The sequence below is a fragment of the Pongo abelii genome, chromosome 17 (genome assembly GCF_028885655.2).
Source record: "Pongo abelii isolate AG06213 chromosome 17, NHGRI_mPonAbe1-v2.0_pri, whole genome shotgun sequence".
Lineage (NCBI taxonomy): Eukaryota > Metazoa > Chordata > Mammalia > Primates > Hominidae > Pongo > Pongo abelii.
Window position 1 is genome coordinate 29665943 of NC_072002.2, and position 24081 is coordinate 29690023.

The 24081-nt window shown below is 38.0% G+C and overlaps 1 protein-coding gene across 31 annotated transcripts in view; it reads left to right on the forward strand.

Moving 5' to 3' along the window:
* EPB41L3 (erythrocyte membrane protein band 4.1 like 3) overlaps nucleotides 1-23350 on the forward strand; it is a 249369-nt gene extending 226019 nt beyond the window's left edge. For 3 of the 31 annotated variants that reach the window (NM_001133169.1, XM_054537516.2, XM_054537519.2), the window contains 10 exon segments: nucleotides 5033-5086; nucleotides 8010-8045; nucleotides 8783-8974; nucleotides 17624-17746; nucleotides 18324-18692; nucleotides 19422-19553; nucleotides 20045-20143; nucleotides 20606-20686; nucleotides 20959-21075; nucleotides 22263-23350. In NM_001133169.1, coding sequence (NP_001126641.1) covers nucleotides 5033-5086; nucleotides 8010-8045; nucleotides 8783-8974; nucleotides 17624-17746; nucleotides 18324-18692; nucleotides 19422-19553; nucleotides 20045-20143; nucleotides 20606-20686; nucleotides 20959-21069 — 1197 coding nt within the window. In that variant the 3' untranslated portion in view covers nucleotides 21070-21075; nucleotides 22263-23350. 31 annotated transcript variants of the gene reach the window in all.
* Nucleotides 23351-24081: the final 731 nt, after the last annotated feature.

Genomic DNA, 24081 nt, shown 5'->3' on the forward strand with positions numbered 1-24081 from the left:
GTGTTGGGGAGTCCAACCTGGGCCCCAGGGTTAGGCACAACACCATGTGGATGTAGCAGTCTGAGCCCAACCCGGAATCGTTCTGCTACCCACTGAGTTCTACGTGGGATGAAAGACTCAGCCAGAAGTCAATTTTATATAACCCATCAACTGTGTAAAAGATCAGGGCTAAGCTAAAGGTTCTGATCAGTTATGGTTTAATAAGGTAAATCACATATAAGACAGATGATGATTAGTTTTCAACTTAAATGACAGTCAAGGAGAGGTTGAAGAGTGCATCCCCGGAGGGGATGTATCATCACCTGGGTAGCTTTCTAAAGTTGCAAAGGTATCTCCTCCCTGGAGATCCTGAAATGTCCCCACCACCCTCTGCTCATCATTGCCAGACAGTCATTGTTACTCACAGAGAGGTCGGTCAATCGGATCCCGCATTGTGTTGTGTCAGAGCAGTTTAAAGCACCCACATGACATCAGTCATTGGTAAGGGCAAAAACAAGCCCGGAAGCAACTGCATGCAGTGCAGCAGTGTTCAGACACAATCAGAAAAGGACTAAATTGAAGTTTTCAAACAATGTAAAGACAGGCTGAAATTTCACCAGTGCTAGCAATGCCAACGCAGATAATATGACAGCAATTCTTTCAACTGCAGTATGAGTCTCAAAATCCCCCCATTTTCACAGTGTGGTAAGGCTGGGCCTCTATGGTTGCCAGCCAGACATGGACATAGTGGGGGAAAGACCCTGAACTATCAGCCTCCATCCTTGAAGGCATGCTGCTGCAGGGCAGGCTCCTGTCCCCCACTCAAGCAATTGGGCGAGCTGACATGGTAGCCAGTAGTTTTTCCTGTTAATTGTTCTCCTTTCCCACCGCCACACAGCCCTGTGAACAGCCCAGCAGTTTCTCTTTCTCCAGGCTTCACATAGAGTGCAGGGAAGAATAATAGAAGCTGCCACCAGAGGCCCCGGCTGCTGTCATGCATGCCCCTCCCTACACCTCTCCCCAGGCTCCCTGCAGCCCTCCTGTTCCCACAGAACAAGAGCTGTTGTGATAGGAAAAAAGCAAAATACTCTTAGCATTTTTTTTTAAAGTCACAAAGTCAAGGCAATGCTAAAAAAGGAAAGAAAGTCTAAATCTGTGCTCAGCTAGAAAGTCATAATTTGAGCTGCACCTGTGAGTATATAGTATTATATGTTGAGGGTGTGCGAGTATCTATATTTAGTGGAATTATGACCATTTCTTTGCAGCAGAAGGAAAAAATGTGAATGGTCTCACAGGTGTTTTAAGTAAAAGTCTACACTTTTAATAGGTTTTGCATAACACATTTTCAAGGTTCTTGAGTTATATATAACGATTTGCTCCAACTGATATATAAGTAACTTTTTATACATGGAAAATATTGTGAGAACTACTTGAAATCCTAGGCTTTAATATCACTATTTCTCATATTGGCAATATTATCAAATAGTGTTGGACTAGAACATATTACAGTTAAGAACACAATATTGTCTACAGAGACAATGTTATTATTTATTAGCTGATTTCTAACATGGAGATATATTTTTCCTTTAACAGTCGAGTTAGTCATCAAGCTAACATAAGGCAAAAAAATTGCTGTTTTATGCTTTTCTAAATTCAAGATAAATATTTCAACTTTTATATAGCAAACCACACAGATCTTGTGCCTAATCCAGGGTATACATCTTGTTGTAATCAGTGCATGAGAATTAATGTTAAACTTGGGCATGTCTGCATTACATTGGCAAAACAAATCACAGCAGTTAATTGTTACAAGCTAGCGAACGTGTGATTGGAGCTTCCCAGTCATAACTGTCCTTGTTATTGCAAACCTCCAAAACCATGAATTAGCACTGACCACTGGAGTCTTCATCACCCTTCTCCACAGCCCTAGTCAGCCTATATGATAGCTCTCCTGCCATCAGACTCTGTAACTAGCCATCTGTTCAGTGTTGTCTCTTGAAGTGTTAAGAGCTGTGCATTCTAGTTCAGGCTGAGCTAGAGAACTCATATTGAGGTCATTCTAGTCTGTTTTATTTAAATTGCCATTTGCTTACATGGCCTGATTTCATCTCTAGGCCTCAAGCACTGTGGCAGCTACACTGAGTGACTTCTTAACATACAATTCAGCCTTGTCACTTTCGTTTTGCCAAGTCACTACTAATTAATTCTTTTTAAATATTGTATCATCATTGCTTACATCTTTCACATGTTATGGTGGCTTATTTCCAGCCTTTCTAAGAGTGAAAGCCAGCATAAAAAGGCTTCATCATTTCACATTATAAAGCTGTTGACCAGTCATGTTTTTTCTTTTGTACTTTCAGAATGGTCAAATAAGGGGCAGGATATCAAAATATCCTATCAAGAAACATGAGATGAACTTACCTCCCCAAACCATAAAATGCAATTACATGTGTATTTCTGAGTAATTTTTTGATAATACAAAGAAAAATAGAGATAAGTTCAAATCAAGAGGAAGAAAAATTAACTGATTTATAACATTTTAAATTACATAAACATAGTATTATATGATAGTTTATGATATGTTATATATTTGCAGTTTTATGTAGTCATCATACATTATAGAAATACCAGTTGCTATAAAAACTGTTTTATTCAGCCTTATTCATTTATTGACTGTTGATCAGGCACTATACTACTGACTGACTGACTAAATGCTAAGTAGGAATTCAAGAAATTTTATATATGGACTATGCTATTTGTGTATGGCTGAGAAAAATAGGAATAATTATATAATTATTATAGGCTTTTTTTTTTTTTTTTTTTTTTTTTTTTAGCTCTGAGTGTGTCAGGCACTATATAGAGCACTTAGTATCCATTACCCAATACAGTTAGGGCTGTTATTTTCCCCATTTTATGGGAAGGAAACTGAGATTAAAATACGAAAAGTACCCAGTGTGCCACAGGTTTGAACAGAAACGATTTGAGCTCATGTTCATCTGACATTAAACCTTTCCCTCTTAACGACCACTGTCCCCTAATGCTAAAATGCTTGCAAGTTACTGAAGTAAATTTTAAAACCACAAGGGAAATAAGCTAGATAGGAGGAGAAGCACTTTCAAGAATTTTAGAAGTGTTTGACACAACTAATTAGAACACTAAATGCAAGTCATTCGAGCTGGGCGCTCAGTGGCTTACCCCTGTAATCCCAATACTTTAGGGGGCCAAGGCAGGCGGATCACTTGAGGTCAGGAGTTTGAGACCAGCCTGGCCAACATGGTGAAACCCTGCCTCTACTAAAAGTACAAAAATTAGCCAGGCATGGTGGCATGCACCTATAGTCCCAGTTACTAGGGAGGCTGAGGTGTGAGAATCACTTGAACCCAGGAGGCGGAGGTTGCAGTGAGCCAAGATTGCACTACTATGCTCCAGCCGGGGTGACAGAGCGAGACCCTGCCTAAAAAAATTAAACACTAAGTGCAAGTCATTCTTATTTATTCTTGAAAGCCTAAGATCTTTGAGTTATTCTGTACACCGGAACAAATAACCGGTCTCTCTTACTAATTCAAACTGGCCTTTCCCAGGGCTGTCACTCGGTACAGCCATACTAATCCCATAGCAACAATCACCTTTATATGAAAATTAACAGCCACCTCCTACCACCAGTTGTTAACCAAGCCGGTCAAGTCGTGAAAATGGGTCAACACGCTTTCCTTACCAACCTACAGAAAATTATTTTCCACTTAGACTTGGTAGCAAGGGTGCCAGAATGGTGTCCTCAGGTACATGTGCTGAGCATGTGTTCAGCCTCCCTTTCTTTTAGGAGTATGTAACATGAAACATGTGGCTAGTGCCAAGAAATCAGCATAGCCAGAGTTTAGTTTTGTCAGTGGAAACAGCACTGTCCCAGTTGTCCCTTCTTGACATTTCTTGTTCTTTGTAGTGGGAGGTTATTTTAAGAACCAGATTCACCATCATAGACTCCCCTCCCATTTTCATTTTTGTTTTCAAAATATTAATCACAAATATTTGATCAAGGGAACTTTATTAATGATTAGTTGATATCTGTGGAGGGAAAGTCAGTTAATATTAGGGCATTTAGATGTCCACGGCTCTACTCTACTTGAGAGAAAACAGTTTTTAAGTCATAAACCCCTGTGAAACAGATTAAAAACCAGTCCTGAAATTACTATTCTCATTCTCCTCAAAACCTAGGCTCTGTCAAATGCTGTGCTTTGTTTTATTTGTTTCTAAGTAGATGTTTCTCTCTTTCTCTTTCTCTGTCTATTGTTTTAACAATTCTTCTTATTATTTGCTTCATTTGAATGGCATTTTTGGAGCAAGATGTTTAAATACGTACTTTAATATACTTCTTTATATTGGAGGGTGGGGCAAAATAAACATAACATGTAGTCTTAAAAAATATCTAGTTAGCAACCCTACTTGAAAATTGAGTTATGTTTTTCCCATAAAAAATATATGCCTGTGAGTCACTGGCATGTGCCTTTTATAATTGACAGGTAATGCAGACAGCCTGATGGCCTTAGATGGATATAAATTATCATAATGGTATAAATGAGAGGCTGAAAGTCCAGTGACTGTTACAATAGCTTTTTCTGTGAATTGACATTTTCATTTACCTTTCAAATATGAAATATTACTAGAATAAAATATATATAAACATCAATTTTATTTGCATTAAACATTTTAAGGAGATGTTGCTTGAGGTTTTTAGTTAAAAGTTGGAGGAGGGGTGTGGGGATGACAAATTGGTTTCCCTGAGACATAGAACCAGACAGGTCAGTGTGGCTCCCCAGTTCCTGCAGGCTGAGTGTGCCTCAGGTCATCCTGTGAGTTGGCTCTGTTGATGACACCTAGCTCTGGCCCTTCTGTTGCTTTGCTTGAACTTGTGTCCTTGTGAGAAGGTGGTATGACACAGAGAAATCACAGAGAAAGAAAATGACCTGTCTGACCTGTGCCAGAGCGTGTTTGACCAGATGGTTTACTTTCTGTCCCTGCCTTCCTCCTGGAACCTGATCACTTCTGTGGTCAACAGACTGACAGTGAGCGCACGGACACCGCAGCCGACGGGGAGACCACCGCCACTGAGGTTGGTATTGTGGCTGAGAGTGGCTGGTAGTGGCATACCGAAAATGCCTTGTGGGGTGGCTCTGTGTTTAAGAATTCCACATACGAGCTGTTGTAATGGAGATCAGTTCTAACTTTAACAGTAGGAGTTAAATATGTACTTTGTTGTCTAGACCAGTGGTTCTTAAACTCTGGCCTACATCAGAATTACCTGGAGGATTCCAGCCTCATGTTTCTCATTCAGAAGAGCTGGGGGTGGACTTGAGGATTTATATTTCTAACAAGTTCCCAGGCGATATTGACTCTGCACATCTTAGGACATATTTTGAGAACCACTTGCCTAGACTGATAATACATTTGTTTTTTTTTAGAAAAAAATTCTATCTCAAATGGGAGGCTATAGATGTATAGATGTATAATAGAATGAATGGGAAGAAGGTCACAATTAACTAGTATTTTGGCTTGATGTGGATATATTTTTAATTCCCCAATGGTGAAATAATTATTGTTAAAATAAGACTTACCTTACTCATTTTTGTAGCCTTTGACTATAGCCTCGGTCACTCATAAGAAATGAATTTTCAAATTACTGTTAGTACTTAATTTTTAAAAAATGTAATCACATTAAACAGTGATAGAAGATATACTGTTATTTCTCCTTTTTTCTTTAGGGTTAAAGAAACACATTAAATGTGTGTGTGTGTGTCTGTGTATGTGTGGCTTATATTGTTTTTCAAATCTTCTCTACCATTAAGTAGTTAAAATATCTTTAAAAATAATATCTGTACTAATGGAAGTCGACATTTATCGATGTTAATTCGGCTATTTTTTACTAGCAGAATTTAGTTTTTACTTTGTAATAATGTTTATTTTAGGTTGTTTACATTTTTTTTGCATCATCCTATTATAATAATATTTTCTAGTTGGGTATTTAGAAAAAACTAAAAATGTTGTAAATGGTATCTGTATATCACTTAATTGAAAATATCTTTAGAAAAAAATCTTTCGTGATGGCGTTTTATTAGGTTTCTCGTTGCGCACATGTACCATAGAGCCTAAAGTATAATAATAATAATAATAATAATAATAATAATAATAATTAAAAAAAAAAAAAAGAAATGCCAGAGTTCAATCCAAAGCTTGAAAATCATAATTTTTTAACATTAAAGATGATATTGTTAAAACTATTATGCAGATTCTTTTAAGCAATCATACATAAATCTATTACAAGTTGGTAATTTTCTTTGCCAACTATAACAAAGCTACACCTTGATTTTGTAAGAGTTAGTTACATGTAGCCACAGGGTAGTACATCCAGTAAATTTCATTGGAATCTTAATGTGTGCTATAAATGAAAAATATTTTAATAATAATACCTTAAACTTCTATAGTAGTTTTAAAATGTGTTATATAACATTTAAAGCATGCAAGGGAGTACCTATAACACAGGTAGATTTTGAAGCTTAGAAATAAAATGAAGAGCTGTGAACCCCCTGTGCACTGAAGAATGGGTGTGTCACCAGCACATTTGCACTGTGTTTAAATTTCCTGTTTGCCCCGTGATACTTAAGAAACTCTGTCCCTTCTATAGGTGGCCAGCACGACAGTGGTCAGTGTAGAATATGAAGAGTAAGCAGTCTTGTCCCCATTGGCAAATAAGAAGAGAGAGACCTAGATAGACTAAATGATTTTCTTAAGGCACCTGACTTGGTATGATCCTTTTCTCACCTAGAATTTCATTCTGGGTCTCCTCTTCTAGCACAAGGGCATAAAGCCCCAGTCCTGAGTCCAAGAGCCATAGTGAGAGACACAGCTTCGCTGCTGCATGCGCATATGGCTTGGCCTGCTTACTAATTACTGATACTTAGACAGCAGTCCAGGGATTAGACCACTCCTTGAAATTAGAAAAATCAGGAGAATGAGGTGGCTTTGGGATAACTGTACTTTTTCAAATCTCAAAAATTGTCCCGTCTAAAACCTTTAAAAGAAATGCTGTTGTTGATAGTAGTTGATTTCTCTTTTTTAAAAAAAACTGTCTTAGTTGCCCCATATTTGTCTTCTCCCCTCCCAAATTTGTTCTTAACTATATACATTCAAGAAAATTGGCTGGGCATGGTGGCTCACGCCTGTAATCCCAGCACTTTGGGAGGCTGAGGCGGGCGAATCACTTGAGGTCAGGAGTTCAAGACTAGCCTGGTGAACATGGTGAAACCCTGTCTCTACTAAAAATACAAAAAATTAGCCAGGCATGGTGGCAGGCGCCTGTAATCCCAGCTACCTGGGAGGCTAAGGCAGGAGAATTGCTTGAACCCAGGAGGTGGAGGTTGCAGTGAGCCGAGATCACGCCATTGCACTCCAGCCTCGGCAACAAAGTAAGACTCTGTCTCAAAAAAAAAAAAAAAAAAAGAAAAGAAAGAAAAGAAAATCAAGGTCTCAAGAAACTTTAAAATGTGGGAACCTCTGTGCAAAATTCTTCGTATTCTTTGAGCATGGGTTCTCTGGTCTACAAATTGAGAATCATAATCACTAACCTCACAGGGCGGGATTCATACACTACATGTGAGCTCTCATTATTGTATCATCATAGCTATTCTTACAAATTTTAATTTTAATCTGGCTCCCCCCACTTCCTGAACTATTTCTAATGTTCATCAAGAACAACCTGCCACACCCTTGCTGTCACGTTCTCAACCACGTGTGTCTGCTGGTCAAAATGCCAAAGACCCACCAGGCAAGAACTGTTTCACTCCTATATTCCTATATTCTTATTAAGCTTCCTAATTGTGTGTGAGAATGTTGTGGTTTGTGTATAAGAAAGAAGTGACATCCATATGCAAGAGCATATGAGTGCCCACATTTAGCAAGTCTGTGTAGACCATAGTTCTTCAATCTTAGAGTAAATTGCATGTAAGACTTTATTTCCCACTCTTTCTTGATGCTGGCAGTCGGACCAGGAGGAAGATGCAGAGCTCAAGGCACAGGTAGAAAATTAAAAATAAAACAAACAACAACAACAAAAAAAAAAACAAAGAGTGTGTTATAAGTCATTGTTTGTCTACAGCGTTCAGATCTTTCAGCATGCTCTGTAGCCGGTTACCACGTTGTTGGTGCAGTGTGTAGGTTGGCATTTGTTCCCTTGACGACTGTGTCCCTTACTTTTCCCTTTCTTCTCCACTTTTTTCAGAATAGTCTGATTAAACGAATAAAGGGTGAAAATGTGTATGTCAAACATAGTAATCTTATGTTAGAGGTTGGTATTGGTATATACCAGTGCATGTTTGTGTGTGTTGTTTTTCTTTTAGTGTAATACCTGTGGGTTCGTACTGTGATGCATGAACTGTGTGCTCATCTGTTAATAAGTGGGGATGACTTCTCAGCTTCTGATTTGTTATTCTCTCCTAGATATAGATCCCTATTCCTGTGTGTATATTTATTTTAATTCTCTCAGGATACATGTGAATTGTACTCTTTATAGTTTACCTTCTAAAATTCTTTTGGTATTCATGTTTGTGTGAACTAAATTTTTTTTTCTGTTTCCTTTCCATGGGAAAATCACATTTTCACCAGAGTGTTTGTGGTAGTGCCATGAGCCTTGATCAAAATTTTGTTTTATTTTGACTACTAATAAGATTGACATTACTTTAAAAGCAAACAAAAGAGCTGAAAGGAACACAAATGTAAAACATTGACTGTTGGATACTTTGTGTTCTGAATATAGGAGCTAGAAAAAACTCAAGATGACCTGATGAAACATCAAACCAACATTAGCGAGCTGAAAAGAACCTTCTTAGAAACCTCAACAGACACTGCCATAACGAATGAATGGGAGAAGAGGCTTTCCACCTCCCCCGTACGACTGGCCGCCAGGCAGGAGGATGCCCCCATGATCGAACCACTTGTCCCTGAAGAGGTCAGTAGTCAGGCTTGTGGTCAGACTCGCATTCTGTTTACCCGCCTTCCTTCTCTACAGGGTGTGGAATTGCATTTGACAATCTTCTGGGTAGAAAATCTCTCTTCCTACCTATGTTTAACCTGAGCTGAGATGCTCAGTGCTCCAAAAGAAAACTGCAAAGTAAAATGGTTAAAGTGGCTGAGGAGTGAGTAATAGCATCAGACAGTTCTTAGGGTGGGAAGCCACAGGGAGACTATAGTGAAATATCAGCTGTTTCTGACCATAAACCTAGATTTTATAGCTGAGAGAAATCAGGATATTCTCTTCATGCATTGACACTTTTTCCACATATGCTTTCTACTTTTGCCTTGAGAAACACTCTGAAAACTTGTTCTCATCAATTCTAAGATGAGGCCCATTGAGATTGTTTGACTAAATGGTGACCTGAAGTTGATAGCATTTCAAGACAGGACAATTTTACTCTGAGATATTACACCAGGCTTTTATTGATATAACAAGAGTTTTATTTGATTTTTATTTATAACTGATTATCTTAATTGATTTATATTAAGTTTTTTGTTTTTTGTTTTTAAGACAGTGTCTTGCTGTGTCACCCAGGCTGGAGTGCAGTGGGGCGATCTTGTCTCACTGTAGCCTCTGCCTCCCAGGTTCAAGTGATTCTCCTGCCTCGGCCTCCCAAGTAGCTGGGACTATAGATGCCCTTCACCACACCCGGCTAATTCTTGTATTTTTAATAGAGACGAGGTTTTGCCATGTTGGCCAGGCTGGTACCAAACTCCAGGTCTTAAGTGATCCACCCACCTTGGCCTCCCAAAGTGTTGGGATTACAGGCATGAGCCATCGCACCTGGCCAAATTTATAATTGGTTCCTAGTAGGTGTTTTATGGGGAAAGTAGTGGCCAGAAATTTTTTTTTTAAGTAAGGTTATTTCACACTCTTTGGCTGTACATTTAAAGAGATTTTTTTTTTGAGACAGAGTTTTTTTTGGTTTTGTTTGTTTGTTTGTTTTTGAGATGGAGTTTCTCTCTGTCACCCATGCTGAAGTGCAGTGGCGTGACCTCCGCCTCCTGGGTTTAAGAGATCCTCCTGCCTCAGCCTCCTGGGTAGCTGGGACTACAAGCATGTGCCACCACACCTGGCTAATTTTTTTGTATTTTTAATAGAGGTGGGATTTCAACGTGTTGGTCAGGCTGATCTCAAACTCCTGACCTCAAATGATCCACCACCTCAGCCTTCCAAGGAAGCTCTTTTTAAATGTACAACCAAAGACTCTGAGGATTCAGCTGGTGTTACTTCAGGGCTCCCATTGTGTGGGAACCAAAAATTACTGTAGTGCTAACTTGACTGTCTACTGTTAGACATCATGTTGCTTTATCTCTGTTTCAAAAAACGTAGTTTTTGAAAACTGCATCTTTTTTAGCATTGTATTGGTTAACCTCCTTTTCTATAAGACCACTTTATTGGGAAATATTTTTTCAGGAAGCTGACACAGAATAGAACATTAAAACTTAGGCTTTGGTGAGAGAAAAATTCTTTAAACAGTGATCTATATGCAGTGCTTAAGTCCTTGCAGTAAAAATAAGAATTCAAAACAAAGAAAGCTGTTTGTCAAAAGTAATCAAGAACCCACTATCACTATGTTCATGACAATCCCAAACCTAGCTAATAAGAAATAGGTCTATATCCATTTGAATGACTTAAAAAAGACCCTTTTATGCAGAATAAATGAAAAGTATGATTACCAACATATTCTTGTACCATTAAACTTCAGTTCCATTCAAACTACTGAGTTTCAAGAGACAAATTTCACATTGATTGATTTAAATATAATAGTCCTTACAATATTCAGTTATGCTCTCATGAATTTTATTGTAATTGGTTAAGTTTGGCTTATCCTATTTCTACTACCTCTTTTGGAAATAATTTACTAGCTCTAAAGATATCAGATACTGGATTAAGTTACAAAAACACAAACTAAATAGCCACCCCAAACAAAACAAAGCAAAACTAAATCCTAAGTGATGGCCACTTTGAATCAAAGTTTAGGGAACAACTTAGAGAATTTAAAGGGTGGTGCTAATAAACAAGGGAACTTCATAAGTCTAGGCTATTAGACTAGTAAGATATGTTTTTTTACATTTATAAAACCCTAAATGTTAGAGAATTAACATTTGATAAGCCCAAGGATGTTAATAATATAAGGAGTATTTTGAATATACTGAACTTTCCCTGGATATTAATGCTTTTTCTGTGTTAGTGCAGAAAAGCTGGAGAAGGCCAGGAAAGGATTTTTTCAACATAATTAAGGAAGGAAAACATGCCCTCTGCAGAATGGCAAAGCAGTTTGGTTATTTAAACTGGAGAAGGGCAAAGGCTGTCATACTCACTGCTTTCAGCATCTGCAGGGTTGTTTTGCAGTCCCTCAGTGCTTCATCACACTGTGAATGGAGATGTAGCAGAAAGAGCTTGACTAGATATAGAGAACTTGTTAGAAATCGGGCTGATTAACGCTGCTTATCAAAGGAGCCCTTAAAAGCATCTCAAAGGAGCTTCAAGTCCCAGGGGAAAAGGGATCTCTTTAGGTGTCAGGATGCTGTGCTCCCCATGGCAGCAGGGCCAGGCAGAGTGGCCTGTCCTCTCTTCTACTCTTCTCCAGGACCTCATAATCATTGATGACATCAAGTTTATACTCCAATTGAGGGCCCTGTAAGTAGCCTTCAGAACAAACCAGAAAGTTCTTTTGCTCTAAATTATTGCCTATTTCTATATTAAAACCATGGCTTCTGTTATTTTTGTGTGTGAAAAGCACAAAAGATAATTTTATCCTTTTTTTAATCATTTGTGTGTTATGCACATAGAAAACATACTGGTTTATAAATATATAACCAAACGATTTTTATTTTGGAGGGGATATTTTTTAAAGTAAGTTACTAATTTGATATTACTCTATTATGTAATAAAGCCTACTTCAATTAAACAGTAGTCAACCAGTTTAGAAAGAAATCCAGTTACTTCTAAATGGAAATATTTAACTCAATTTTTAAAATTGACATCTCTAATAAAGTAGTGGTTATTTTGTGTCAGAGTCAAAAAGAAATTTAGATTTGGTGACCCCAAACTTATGACTTCCCAAAGCTTAGTTGTTTTTTTTTTTTTTGGTCTCAGTGACAAAATGGTACTTTGAAGAAAAAAACTAAAGATCTCTTGAGTTTTAATATTACCATCTTTTTTCTTTATTTTGTTGTATCTATAGTGGTTGAATTGTTATAATTATTTCTATAAAATGCTACCAATTTATGAACAATTAGAAGAAAATTATAGTTAGAATTATATACAGCAAGCTAATAATGATGATTATGTTCTGAGAATTTTATGTTTCTTTCCTATATAAAATGGAAATTTGATTGCCGATTGTTTCAAGTTTCAGATATTTGAGTTAACAGCAGACAAGTAGCAAGGATGCCCCAAAGCAGCAAATAATATCTAATTCTCATTTGCTTTAGAAAATAGACAAATAAACCCACACACAGGGCCCACCAAACATAGGAAGGGTAGACATGTGGTATGTACAGCGTGCCAGGTACATCCTCTGTCCACAAACCTTTCCCATGACAGACTTTCATGATGCATCTAAGCCTTGTCCATGTTAGAGTTATATTCATTAGTGGTTACTTGAATACCAAAAGTTTCCAAATCACAATAAAAAAGCAGTACCTGCTAGTATGTATTCTGCGCCGATATTGTCCTCTCTTTCATATGAGTGGTAGTTTTACAGGTGTGTTCACTGTACAGTAATTCCTTGAGCTAGATGATTGCTATAGTCAGTTCCCATGATTTGCAAATTCTGTATTTGCAAATTTACCCATTCCCTAAACTTTATTCGTAGAAACCTTTAATCACCCAACAGGAAATGACACTGTAGGAATTTTGTGTGCCAGTATAGGGCCTTGTTTTCCAATTATGATATTAAGATTAATAACTTATAATGTTTAAGTAACTAAATGAAGTGGTTGGGCTATATATCTGACTATATCCTAACCCCTGATAAAAGTGAATTTTTAGATCACCTTTTCTTTATCAGTACCTCTTCACTTCTCTATTAACTAGACTAACTGTATTGGGAGGTTGACCATATATAGAATTACATTTTAAAATCTCCCTGTGTTATCTGTTTATGTTATTGGACATACACAGTTTGGAATGTAGACACTGTTAATATTTTCAATTATAAGACATAGGCATTTTTTAAATTAGTTGGTTTCAGACACCAGGATATGCTGAAAACCACTGTTTTGCTGGGGATTTTGTGAAGCTTTTATCTTAGGAATAATATTTAGCTCAGTGATTATAATTAGAGACCTAGCATTGTTATTCTGAAAAGTACCTATAATTTTGACCTTTCCTTCCTGTTTCTCATTTCTGTTTGCAAAAGAGGCTATAATTAAAAGCAAAAAAAAAAAAAAAAAGAAGGAAAAGAACAAAAAGGAAAAGAAACAAAATCCACATTTAATGATTCCACATGGTACATTTTATCTTTTCCAATACCGTCCTCCAAAATGCAGTGGGATAGAGCTTTTTGTTGTTGTTGGTTTTTTTTTTTTTTCCTCCTCTGAAAATGGCTTATTTGTTTCTCATTAGAAGGAGTCATTTGAGAATGATACTATCAAAATCTGTCATTGTAGGTCCTGCAGAATATTCCAGATGTTCCCCTACAATCTCTTGCAAACAAATGATTAAATGTAGTACTGGTAGATTTTTAGACAAAAAGAAATTTTAAATAGCTCTCATAAAATTACATTGTTTGTAATGATAAGATGTATTTTAAAAGTTCCATTCTTCTAGAAACTTTGAACTTTCCATCGTTATTTTTCAGTTAATCTTCCAAAATATCCTTTCTGTCCCTGTTCTGTGAAGTTGAACGCTTGGTTCAACTTAGGCTTGGTAGCTAATGTATTGCCACCTGAATTGTGCCTATTTAATACTAGAGAAAAAAATAAAACATAGTTAAAAAGCAAAAACCTAATTCCTAACATGAAATACTTAATATTTCTTAATTTTTTATGTTAAATTATGAATTGATATACTTAATTTTCCAGCAAGATATTTTGAAATTGACTTTAAAAAATTATTAACCATGTTATAAAAGTTCAAATAAAGCCATTGAGTATTTTTTGTTTACTTGTGGGGCAATAAATCAATCCATCTAAGTATGACTGGGTTTATTTAAATTAGTGGCTAATGCAGTGACATTGTGTGCATTTCACTACTCTGTAACAGGCAGCACCTAAATGGGGAATACAACAAGATACTTGTCAGAAATAGAAGTCAGGCTTAATTCCTAACTTAAATTTTTAAAAATTTCTTAATGTTTTATTTTAAATACGCACTTTTTAATACCAACATAAACATGGTTTAAATGCCAAGAACAAATGCCTTTATATTGTTCTTGTATGCTCTGTGTTTGTAGAAATGAAGAACATTTGAGTTATATAAACACCAAAGTTAACCCCAAAGTTTCAGAAAATCTGAACTCTTTGGAAAAAACTAAATTTTGAGGTAGTTTCAGATCATTTTTCAAATGCATAAACAATAATTTACTCCTTCAGGAAGAAAACGAATGAGTATTATGAGAATATATGAGATGATAGATAGATAGAGATAATACAATGAAAGAACTCCCTTCCTAACTTGCCTTTTTGGAAACTGTCTACTTCCTCTTCTCCAACCCAACCCCCTTTATTCAAACAGACCAAAGAAGAAACAGAGATTTCTGAAAAAGTTATATTTTTGCAGCAAGGAAGCGCTCCATTCCTTGAGTCTCAGGTAAAAACCAAACATAAAGGATTTCCAGAAGAAATTGGTCTTCAGACTTCAGTGTCATTAAAATGCTCTTAGTTTTTATTTTCCCTTTTACATTTATCTTGTTTAAAACCAAGGTAGGTACATAATTTTGATTTAGATTCTGGGGAAGGGAAAATTGAATTTTCTTAATATTTTAGTTATCAGTTATGCATCATTTCTTTATGGCTTCTAATCTAAGCTGATTTTTGTCTGTATGTTGTCATTGACTTACTTTCTGATAATAATCTTGCTGAAATGTTGTTTTACTGCCTGTTTTTACCTGTAGAGTCGTGCTAATTTAGATGATGTTGATTGATTTTGAAAGTTCTGAATTCTTATTGGTTTCCTCACTAGCCAAGTGTGATAAAGAAAATGCAGGAAGGAGACTCTGCTGACTCTGTGGTTACTTCTCATCAAATAATTTTCCAGAAAACTGTCCCATCAACCCTAGAGGTTATTCTTTCAATTCATTTCATTTAATCTAGCAACAACATATAGATCAATCTGTAGTGATATTTTTAAAGGCACACGTATTTCTAGATTTAAGTTTTCAGGCTGTAATAAACACAAAAGTTTCTAGAAAACATCCTAGTTTAAAATGTAAACCAAGGCACTCACCTGCTCCTGGTTTGATATCTCTTCCCTCTGTAATCTGTGAAGCTATTAACCTACCTGGTCATATTGTATTATGCCTCCCTGAATACAAAAGTTTCTTAGCTTTCATTTCTTTTGCCTTATTGGAACTAACACTAAAGAAAGTCAGAGAGAAACTTCTGAGACAGTGAACTTCAGTTGTAAATAAGATTGGAGTGGGCACAATGGCATGTGCCTGTAGTCCCAGCTCCTGGGAAGGCTGAGATGGGAGGATCACTTGAGCCCAGGGCTTCAAGGCCGACCTGGGCAACATAGAGAGACCCTATCTCTTAAAAAAAAAATGTAAGACTCGAACACTGTACAGATCACTATAAGAGGCTCTAATAGTGTCCTATTTGTGGGAAATATTTCATTACAGTACCTTGAACACAGTCACACTCAATATTTATTGAATAATAAGTACTATTATGGATTCATTTCCCTGTATAAGGAAATACAATTTACAAATATGGAAAATATTTACATAAATTTGTGGAATGTTGGGAAGTTCTCTGTGATAACAGTATATGAAGTATAGATTATATTTAACGAGGAAAACTTTTATCCCCACACATGTAAAGCTAAGTAACTTATAGAACAACATCAATAATGTTATTTAATCTTGAAATATAAAATGATCCAAAATTTATCGTAAGAGCAAATCTGTTCTTCAAAAAATTTACTGCAAAGTATGTTCCAGTTTAAGGAAGTTGCAACTCTACCTACCGAATGTATTCTGAGCTGAAGTTTATAGTTTATCATTTCAGAGGAGAAGAGATTGCAGCCATAATTATTAGATAATAACATGAGCACTGTATGGTCCCATCACAGACCTGCATGTAGCAGTTGCCCTGATTTTCTTAAAGGATTCTTATTTTAGAAATGAGATACCATCAGAATTTCTAATTTAGCTTTTATATTTCAAATATAGGGCACAGAGGATTGGGTTATTGTAGACAAAATACCAACTGAGGTAGTTGGTGGTGATTCGAAAAAGATTGTGACTTACAAGGTGGTGACCGTGAGCAGTAGTACTGGTGACCTCCCAGCTGACATGTTAAAATCTGGCACTATTAAAATGCAAAGCTTCGAAGACTTGCCTCGAGAAATGCAACTGAAAGAAGACAGCAAACAGAAGATATACACTCTAGGAAAATCCTATGACACTGTCTCCGGGAGAATTGTTACCATGACTGGGAAAGCTAAAGAGGGCGAGAAAGTGGAGCAGCCCTCCACTACGGAAGCACTTCAGAAAACGGAGAAAGAAATGCCAGAATCCGTGAAGATCATTCCCGGCCTGGCAGAGTATGAGGTCCTGGAAACTCTCGCTGATGAGAAATCCAAGAGAGGACCCGAGGTCCAGACGACAAAGCGGAAATTGTCCGAATCCCTGGCCCCCATCAAGGAGGCCGAGTCTCGCCGGCAGAGTCCTGAAGAAGATGACCTCAAGAAGGCTCCACAGCTGGAGAAGGATGTGGCCGTCCTCCCTGGCCTGGAAGGCAGACGCTTCAGCAAAACAGAGCAAGTGCCCGAGAGTGAGGTCTTAAAAGTGGGCCTCTTTGGTCCCCGAAGGAAGAGCCTGTCTGAATGGAGATATTCCCAGGAACCAGCCTTTACCGTTGCTACTGCCCATTACGTTACTGAGTCGTCCACCTCCCGAGTAGTGGTAACCAATGTCGCTCATTGGGGCCACAGTTTGCAATTCCAGCATGACAGTTTTTGAGGCAGTCCCCTTCCACCCCAAACCTTTCCGTTTCTCTTGCTGCTTGGCTTTATGTTGAGAGCAGCCAACCCAGCTTTTTAATTTTTTTTCGTGGTTAAATCAATACTGCAGTGCAAAGTCAGCATTAAAACACTTTCCATTTTATTTCCAGCTCCCTGTTCCCAAGATGTGATAGTGCTGCTGTGGCTTGCAATGAAGGGGAAAAAAAATATCTGCTTAAATTGGCGCCACCCTGATCCTAATAACCGTCTCTGCTTTACCAAACAAGAGCACCTGGTTTTCTATTTTATTTCCCATTCTTTTCTGTTTCCAAACTCTCTGAGATTCCTTCATTCTTCCTCCTCCCTGTCTCCTCTGCCTATGATTTTGTCTAATAAGCTGTGAATGTTTATGTGCCTGAGTTTGTGTCTCTCTTTTGTGCTTGACTCTGCCTCTCTTTGTTCACTCAGACTAAGCAGTCTTCTGGGGAAAAGCTCATGGATGGCTCTGAAATCTTCAGTTTATTAGAGTCTGCGCGAAAACCAACAGAATTCATAGGAGGGGTTACTTCTACTTCTCAAAGCTGGGTTCAGGTGGCCATTTGTTTTCATCCTTGGTGTTTCTGAATGTGCCCATGTGCCTTTCCTTACCCTTTTTTGGGCGTGAGTGTGTGTGTTGCATCCAGCTGGCTTTGCCTTCAGCATCTCAAAGGTGTCTTCACTTTATTGTCCCTTGTGCCTGCTTGGCATATCTGTCACATGCCTTTAATTGCATCTCAAGAATGTACTTCATATTGAGAAATTTTAATAGAATTAAATATCTAAAAGCATTATATCTCAGCAGTTGAGTCTAAGAAAGCAGCCAAAACCAACGTGAATGCGCTGCAATGCTTTGGTTTTTGTTTTGTTAATTGCACTTTATCCTACCTTCCATTTGTTTTGCGGATGTCCTGAAGCAGCAGCGCAGGTTCAAGTGCATGCACCAGGGGCAGGGTCAGGCATCAGAGATTTCAGTGGGAGGAATGAAAGCTAATTTATATTTTTCGTCAGTGTTTCTGGTTATAAGCACTTGATGCTGGCTTTAGACATCCTGGTGAGTGGCGGCTTTAGTTATTTTCTGACCTTTGGTTTATGGACGGTCACACTGATGCCACAATCTCTTCCCGTGCAGAAAATGGAAACCAAGACGGAGTCCAGTGGAATAGAGACGGAACCCACCGTGCACCACCTGCCGCTTAGCACTGAGAAGGTGGTGCAGGAGACCGTGTTGGTGGAGGAGCGGCGTGTGGTGCACGCGAGTGGGGATGCTTCTTACTCGGCGGGAGACAGCGGGGATGCTGCAGCACAGCCCGCATTCACAGGCATTAAAGGGAAAGAGGGCTCTGCCTTGACGGAGGGGGCTAAAGAGGAAGGAGGGGAGGAGGTCGCTAAAGCTGTCCTGGAACAGGAAGAGACAGCCGTTGTTTCCCGTGAGCGACAAGAAGAGCAGAGTGCAGCCATCCACATTTCAGAAACTTTGGAACAAAAACCTCATTTTGAGGTAACTAGTAGTTAATGTTACTTTTATCATTAAAATAAAACTGAGATAGGATGCCTGGAAATTTAGATCAGCATAAAGGTGGAGCTAAGTTTAATTTTCTGCCCCCCCCCATGTATAGTGTGTTTCTCCTCTCATTTCCTTCTTTCATACCTATTAGGAGTCTCCACGCTGATTTCCAGCTTTGGGGTCACATGCAAACATATCTCTTAATTATTAATAATATAACACCAGGAAATGGTTTCTACTCTCACTGAAATTATTATAATTGGCAGTAAAATTGGGAAATGCAAAGTTGGCCAAGATATTAGAAAATGTGATACATTTATTTCTGATCAGTGCATTTTTCCAGAAGCACCAAAACCATGTTTGCCCAGGTCCTAAATGCCAGAACTTTATTCTTTATCCTCTTTTATTGAGATTCCTGAAGTATTTGGGGAGTTAATGTCTCATTATTAGTTTCTTCTTTCTAAGAAGTTATTAAATAGAAAACTTTTTTTTATTGCTTTCAAAATGTTTTGCTTTACTTGGAGCGTTTCATATAAAAATGCTATGAGAGTCCAGGAGATTGTTTGACATGTGCATGTTGTATGCCTCATTCCCCAGCTTACTGTCTACATAAACATTTATAGCATACTAACCTGTGCTTATAACCACCAAAGAGGAAAAGGAAGAAAACAATGTGTTCATGCAAACTATAACAGCCACTCTGCTTACTTCTCTTTGGCACAGTCCTCAATGGTAAAGACGGAAACCATCAGTTTTGGCAGTGTTTCACCAGGAGGAGTAAAGCTAGAAATTTCTACCAAGGAAGTGCCAGTAGTTCACACCGAAACCAAAACCATCACATATGAATCATCACAGGTGAGATGTTCTGTGAAGACCAGAGCCCTGGCTGCTCATTTCACCCCTCTATGGCCTAGTGTGTTCACATAGAACTGCATGATATTTAATTCATGAGACTTAGAGGATCCAGCAGCCAGACCATTTCTATTAAAAGTGATGCAATAATGGTCATTTTATTAGTGATCAGGGAGCAGCAGATGACTTAACCAAGTCTTTATGTGTTTGAAGTGTAGAAAAAGGCTCAGAAACCTGTTTCCCTAGCCACAGAGAAAGAAAAATATTCACTCACCCATCCACCACTCACATTTCTGAAACCTTAGTTTTTTTAATGACAATTATCTCTGGTTGCACTTAGTTCTTATTCTTGGGAGCAGCTCTCAGACTCTGAAGAGCATAATAATTGCATAATAGGAGATAGTAAAATTGTCATATGCCTTAAATAACGTAGCCAACTTCTGAAAAGCAGATGTGAGCACCTGGATGAGGGGTCTATGCCTCTGCTGCTTTAGGTCGATCCAGGCACAGATCTGGAGCCGGGCGTGCTGATGAGTGCACAGACGATCACATCTGAAACCACCAGTACCACCACCACTACGCACATCACCAAAGTAAGTGGAGTGAGAACCGAGAAGAGGATTCCTTGAGAGCGAGCTGGAGGAAGGTGCTTGTTCAGAATTCCTCACACATTAGGCTACACAAGCACAAGGTGGCTTGACGCTCAGGTTGCCGGGATAGCTGCAAGGGGAGCTTTTACAACCCCTAGATTTATGATGCACTTGTCCTCATGTGCGAGTTCCCCTTTAGGAATATACATTCTGATATTCTAAGCTTAATGCTTACTCCAGTGCTTGGCATGTGGTAGTGTTCCAGAAACACGGGCCATCCAGACCCAAGGGCCTCCATTCTGTCCTCACGTCTGGAATTAAAAATGTTAACTAAGTGCCATAGAACTCTAATTTCAATTCTCGAAGAATGAATGATGTCAGCATCTTCTGCCATTTCCCCCCCACTGAAGCATGATGGTTTCTCCCAGTGAGTAAATTCATAAAGCTTCTCTGTGTGTCTTGCAGACTGTGAAAGGGGGCATTTCAGAGACAAGAATCGAGAAGCGAATAGTCATCACAGGGGATGCAGACATTGACCATGACCAGGTAGTATGTGTGAGACGGTAAATACCCTGGCAGAGAAACAAAGAAAAACCTGTTGTCCTACAGTTTCAATGCTATTCCTCTAGTCCAGCATGTATTCTGAAGAAAATTCCGAATTAACTTTCCAATATATGATTTATGATTCGTTTTGTAATCATTGTACCGCATTTGTAAATTGTGGATATAGATCTAGCTCATAAGTCTCCACCTCGCCACTGATCATGCATGTTCCACCTCCTTTTTGTTTCTGCCCTTCTGTGATTTCCCGGGGATAGGCGCTGGCTCAGGCAATTAAAGAGGCCAAAGAGCAGCACCCTGACATGTCAGTGACCAAAGTAGTGGTCCATAAAGAGACAGAGATCACACCAGAAGATGGAGAGGATTGACCAGAGGTAAGAGGTGACGCCGATTCTCTAGGCTTGCCTAGGCTGTGGCATGAGGCATGGGGCACTTCCCTCTCATCCTTCACCTGATCCCTCCTTTCCTCTGTTCTCTCACTGGCATTTGTTGGGCTGGTTACCAAGAGGATGGAGAATTGGTTTATGGGTTTGTCTCACATTTGGAGCTTCCATTCTTGTGGAGTTTTTGCATGCATTGCCAGTTAGAGGATAAAGGAAGAGCAGAGTCTATGCTTGTGTGGTCTTCCTGATGTTCCCTTTTATTCCATGGCCTGCACTCTTTCATTATCCAAATTTGTAATGTCAAATTTGATTTTACTTGCCATGTGGCCTAATCAGAACTAAGGCAGTTTTGCTCTGAGAGGCTCAATTTGTGTGTTTCAAATACTAGGGAAATAACATATACCCCTTTCTCCTTCTGATGGCAACATTATCCCGTCGTAAGCTTTCTCTTCAACTGTGTTTGATTATAGCCTGTTTGTGCTTTTGTCTTTAGTTTTGTTTTTTAATTTGAAAGCTGAGCACTCACTTTCTTTTTGGATGTCTTATATTTCCTGTATTCTTTGGGATGATTTTTCTCCCTAGTGTAGCACTGTCTCAGGAGGAGGCAAAAAAATGCAGTCTTGTGGTCCTGTAGAAAGCACATGCCTTTCCAGTGACTGTTTGGCCAGCATCATGAGCAGACTATATCATCTGTGTGAGCACAGACTTGTCATGCATACTCACCTGCCATGCAAGATCTCATGGGGTCGTGAGCGTTTCTGAGAGGGCTTTGAATGCTGAATGCAGCAGTCGAGCGACTTGCACAACTTGGTGATGTGATAAAATGTTTAAGAGATTTAATATATTAGTAAGTTCTCTAACATTGGTTTAAGAAACAAATTGATGAGTGGCATCTCTTAAAAGAGAAATACAAAAAATGCTCATTTTACTCAAATGAATAATATATTTTGGAAGATAGCAAAAAATAATTAAAAGATTTCTTCCATAAGCTTCAGCCACTTGGGCGTTGTAATAACTTAAGAGAAAGCATATAATTGGCAGTGACTTAACGCTGGAATGTCATGGCATCTTGTCCAAACGAGCATTCTAACCTCCAGGATACTTTTTTTGTGTCCTTGATCTGAGAAAATCTTTCAGTTGTTTTCAAATGAGTAACTAATCAAATCTCTTTTTTGCAGGAATAACTTAGCTTGCACTTGAATGCAGTCATGCAAACCGTTAGGAAAACCAGAGCCTATATGGAGTTCCCTCTTCTAACCCAACTGACTTGTATCTGTCCGTGGAAAATTTCAGTCCAGAAGAATTGACCTTGACCATTAATAAAGACACTGGCAGAGAGATCTTCCCATAATAAAGCAATCTGATTCAGCATCACTAAACCGATAATGCATGAAGCAACGATAAAATTACAAAAGAGCAGCATTTTTAATTTTCACAAAATGTCTCCGTTTTCAGCTATACCTGCACGTTCATAACCAACAATATAAACCGTGGTCTCATGTAACACATAAACAATTCATGCCTTTCATAGTTTATTATTATTAAAGTCTAAACAAAATTGCAATTTCTTAGGTAACCTTTTATTTACAATAAATGAAGATTACCCTCAAATGCTAGAAGCTGTCTAGGTCCTTCCGGTGTGTCAGATTTTCCCCAGATTAGATGTGCCAATAACCGAGTTTATTCAGTAAACAACTTGTACTTGTTTCATCTGGTTTTATTACTCTCACCCATAAACAGTAATGACTCTCTGACCCTCTGGAAATATTTAATGCTTCCAATCTTGCTTTGTCTATCTCATTTAATTTGTTATAAGGTAGTACTGATTTTAGCATATTAATGCGATTTCTTCCTTGTTGTTTGCTTTGGTCTGTGTTCAATCCGGAGAGCTTAAATTGTCATTATTTTGGGAAGAAAACCTGTATTTTTGTTAGTTTACAATATTATGAAATTTCACTTCAGGAGAAACTGCTGGGCTTCCTGTGGCTTTGTTTTCTTAGTTTCTTTTTCCGTGTATTTTTTAATTGATTTTTCTTCTTTTACTTGAAAAGAAAGTGTTTTATTTTCAAATCTGGTCCATATTTACATTCTAGTTCAGAGCCAAGCCTTAAACTGTACAGAATTTCCACTGTAATTAAAACTATTTAGTGTTAGTTATAAATAGCTTTCAAAAAGAGAGATTCTTCATTACACGGTCACCTGCATCACAGCCCATGGTGAATGTATGTTTCTGCATAGCGAAATAAAAATGGCAAATGCACTGAAAGCTCTAATTTTGTATGTTTAATAATTTCAGTATTGTATGTGTTTAGTCCAGAAGTAATATTCGCATGACATCAAAGGTCTTATTCATCTGCATGGTAGAGATATCCTGTCTTTACAAGATTGAAAAAAAAAAAAACCCACAGAGTATGCAGTATGCAGTATCTGTATGTACCCTTTGAGGGATTGAAGATGGGAACAAAGTATATATATTTAAATATTTGGTTGCCTAAGAAGGCTTTAAAAAATATATCATTGAATCTCATCCTCAAAGTTTTAGGTTTTATTTTTTTTAATAAGAAACAAGGCTCTGCTATGAAACAGGGTTGCTCAGCCTACAATCTCATGACCCATTTTAACAATCACTGTCCCCGTCATCCATTTCCTTCATTATATCCACCTCTTCCCAGCACATCTGTTGCTCTGTTAAGTCAATGTCGACCCTAGTTATTTTAAAAAATCGACATGGAGTCTGGAATGTGAATTTGAAGTTGCTTCTAACTTACAAATGAGTGTTACACGTTCCTTCCATTAAGTGCTTTTTTTTTTTTTTTTTTTAATCTTTCTTACTGCTTCAAATTAACCGGTATAGAAGTTTCTGCCTTGGGTTGCCATAGAGGTGGCCCTGTATTTTAATGGGCATTTACTCATGAAGTAAAATTGGACTGTTCCATTTAAAAAAAAAAAAAAAAACATTTTTGTGACAGGCCATCGGTGCATGTAAAATTGTGTTCT